At 44.8% G+C, this 2,997-nt stretch overlaps 1 protein-coding gene across 1 annotated transcript in view; it reads right to left on the bottom strand.

Annotated features, from left to right (window-relative positions):
* The window catches only part of itpr3 (inositol 1,4,5-trisphosphate receptor, type 3), a 71,313-nt gene that overhangs the window by 57,322 nt on the left and 10,994 nt on the right, over positions 1-2,997 (bottom strand). Inside the window, exon 2 of the mRNA XM_017305661.1 lies at positions 2,311-2,381. Coding sequence (XP_017161150.1) covers positions 2,311-2,381 — 71 coding nt within the window. The remainder of the gene's footprint in view (positions 1-2,310; positions 2,382-2,997) is intronic.

The following is a 2,997-nucleotide window of genomic DNA, read 5'->3' as shown; positions in this document are numbered from 1 at the left end:
CCTGAACGCAACGCGCCCTGAACGCAACGCGCCCTGAACGCAACGCGACCTGAACGCATCGCTGCTGTTAGCCGATGTAGCTTCTGCGTCAGATTTACTGGCGTACCAGAAACGCTGGCATGCAAATTAACATTTTTACAGCGTTAAAATCCTGTAATCAGTTAATTTAAATGATCGGGTTAAAGTCCACGTATTAATTTGTCTCTATCAGAGACGCATTTCAATCGACTGCAAGGAGAAAATCATCCGACTGGATGAAAGAATCGTTGATTCGTTTTACTGATTTAAGGAATTAAACTTTTCCAGAACGTTCTCATTAGTTGCTGATGCCGTTTGTGGACAAAACAAAAAAAAGATTAATTACGTTTGAAGTTTTAACATGTTAAAATCAACATAGTTAACGTTTTGTTTCATTTATTTATGTGCTAAAACCAGATATGTAAATGCAGCATCAGCATTTCTTCCTCTGTTGGACATTAAATCGATTTAAAGCGTTTCGTGTTTGTGGTCATTTGGGATTAACTCGATTATTTTTAGCTGTTAATAATTCAGGCTGTAATTTATTTACATTTTTCCTCCACTTCTCGGCACATGGAGTCAAATCCCTGCAGGATTTGTTTTTATGCCCATTTTCCATGCTGAGCTGCGGAGCTGCATTTATTTTACACATTTTGCTATTCGAGTTATTTTCCAAGTTGTTCATTTGTCATCATGGTGCAGTTTCTATATTTCCTTTCAATCCGTTGACCTTTGACCCTGTTGGACATTTCTGTTCTAGACGTTCTGGGTTTTCTTCAAGCTTTTCGGGACATTTTTCTGGATTTTCCCGCGTTTCTCCTGACAGAACCGGTGGAACTGGGTCGGAACGTTTTGACCTCAAACAGGAAAGTTTAGTCCGACTGAAGGTCAGAAACTCTGAAGTTTCAGCCGTCAGTCTCAGCCTGTGATCCACTTCTAAACTGGACCGGCCCCCCCGGGCCCCGGCGGAGCCGACCAGATGGACCGGCCCCTCGGAACCAGCCGGGCCGGGCCGGGCCCTGGCAGCGGCTGGAAGCCTGGTGGTGCTGCGGCTCCCTGCGGGTCGGAGCTGGACTCGCTCTAAAGGCGATATTTCTGTTCCTCATGCAGCTTTAATGGCTTCCTCTGGTTCTGACCCAGGAACAGTCTGGTACCGGTTCACAGCTTCTCAGACCGGTTCTGACCCATTCGTTATGTCACATATTCCAGCTGAAGAAAAGACTCAGAAACGACACGTTTCATCCTGAAGAGGAAAAATTTAACTTTTCAGTTTTAAATAACTAATTATACATATTGATGATTTAATCTGATTCTTTGAAATCTAAACCGCATTATCTTGTATTTATTCGTAATGTTCCTGCTGCTTTCCTCTCATTGGACCCGACCTGGGGACAAAAAGACGGTTTTCCTGCTGCCTTTAATGCTTTCCTGTCTCTGACAATGTGTGATTCTTAACTTAACCTTTACCAAATGTTTTACAGTGTGAAACGACAACGATGGAAGCAGACGGTGAAACTGATGGAATCATTTGTTTTGGAGAGAGGAAGACGTGCAGGAAGCGGCGTGAGGCTGGGAATCGAACCGACGACCCGTCCTCCGCACACGGAGACGGCCGGAGACCCAAACACGTTTCAACCGTTTTTAATTTGAGGTTTAGGCTGTTTCCCTCCTGATGGTCTGGTCGACCCGGTTCTACTGGACCCAGAACATCTGCTCCACCTCCAGCTGCTCTGAGTCAAACCAACCTGTTCCCCTCCTGATGGTCCAAATGACCCGGTTCTACTGGAACCAGAACATCTGCTCCACCTCCAGCTGCTCCGAGTCCAACCAACCTGTTCCCCTCCTGGCCTGTGGGGGCGCTGCACCAAGAACCACTGAAGGAAACGACACAAAAACCTCTGAAGACACTGAGAGCAACTTCCTTCTTCACCAGMKGGAAACAAGATGGAGGATTTYWGCKKYTGGRGGATTTCTCTTTAGGCTAAAGACCAGGAGCCATTTCTGCTGCTAGCGCTAGGCTAGCATGTTAGCTTTGGTTGTATTTACCCAGAATGCCCTGCGCTGTAGTCTACTTCCTGTTTATTATCTTTATAAATGAACTTATAGAAATAATCAATTTGAACTGAAAGTTGTGAGGAACATTTTTTTCCCTCTAATTTAAAAAAAAAACGTAGAAAATCAGCTAACTGGCCGTTGTCATGGTAACCGGCGACCCGCCCTCAGGCCCGAACCTTTCAAGGTAAAAGCTCGACATTCCTGGCTTTGTCTCTGGATGGAGACAGGAAGCGTTACCTCTGAACTTTTTGGGCGGGTTGTCCAGATCCCCAGCAGCCGGTTCCACGACGCAGCGATCGTCCACCAACCTGCAGAGACACGAGCAGAAACACCTGATGGACCAGAAACCTGCAGACGGCCTCACTGTCGCTTCAGAGAACCAAAGAGAGGCGCAACAACTGAGCAGGAAAAGAAAGAGTTCCGCAATTTGATCCAGAATTAGGAATAAATTCAGTTTTATGATCTGAGAAAGACTAAACATCCAAACTAATGTGCCAAAAAATAGCGGATTTGAAGATATAAACTGTTTTCTCTCCTGTTATCCCAGCAACATTCTGGTCAACACTGATGAGCTGAAACTGGGAACATTTGTTTTCTCTCTGGTGATGGATGGAAGGCCTCCTGACCATCACCCTCATCTTCAGCTCCCTCCTCTGATTCTCTGTCAGACTAAAAATAAATAAAAGATTCTGGAAACAGAAATATCTGTAGATCCAAATAAATAAAGTTCGATGGTTAAAAGTCCAACTCTAACTAAAGCTGTGTTTCCAAACATTTTCTGGGCCCCGTATGGATTACAAATGGCTGTCTGGTTGAACGAGGGGTGGGAAAAATGCTTCACATCCGACAGCAGTTACTGTTTATTACTGTGTAACATTAGCTAGTCATCTTTTAGCTAACATTAGCTAGTCATCTTTTAGCTAA

Source organism: Poecilia reticulata, linkage group LG7, assembly GCF_000633615.1.
Source record: "Poecilia reticulata strain Guanapo linkage group LG7, Guppy_female_1.0+MT, whole genome shotgun sequence".
NCBI classification, from domain to species: Eukaryota; Metazoa; Chordata; class Actinopteri; order Cyprinodontiformes; family Poeciliidae; genus Poecilia; species Poecilia reticulata.
Note: the sequence above shows the minus strand (reverse complement) of the source record. Positions and strands in the feature narration are given on the sequence as shown.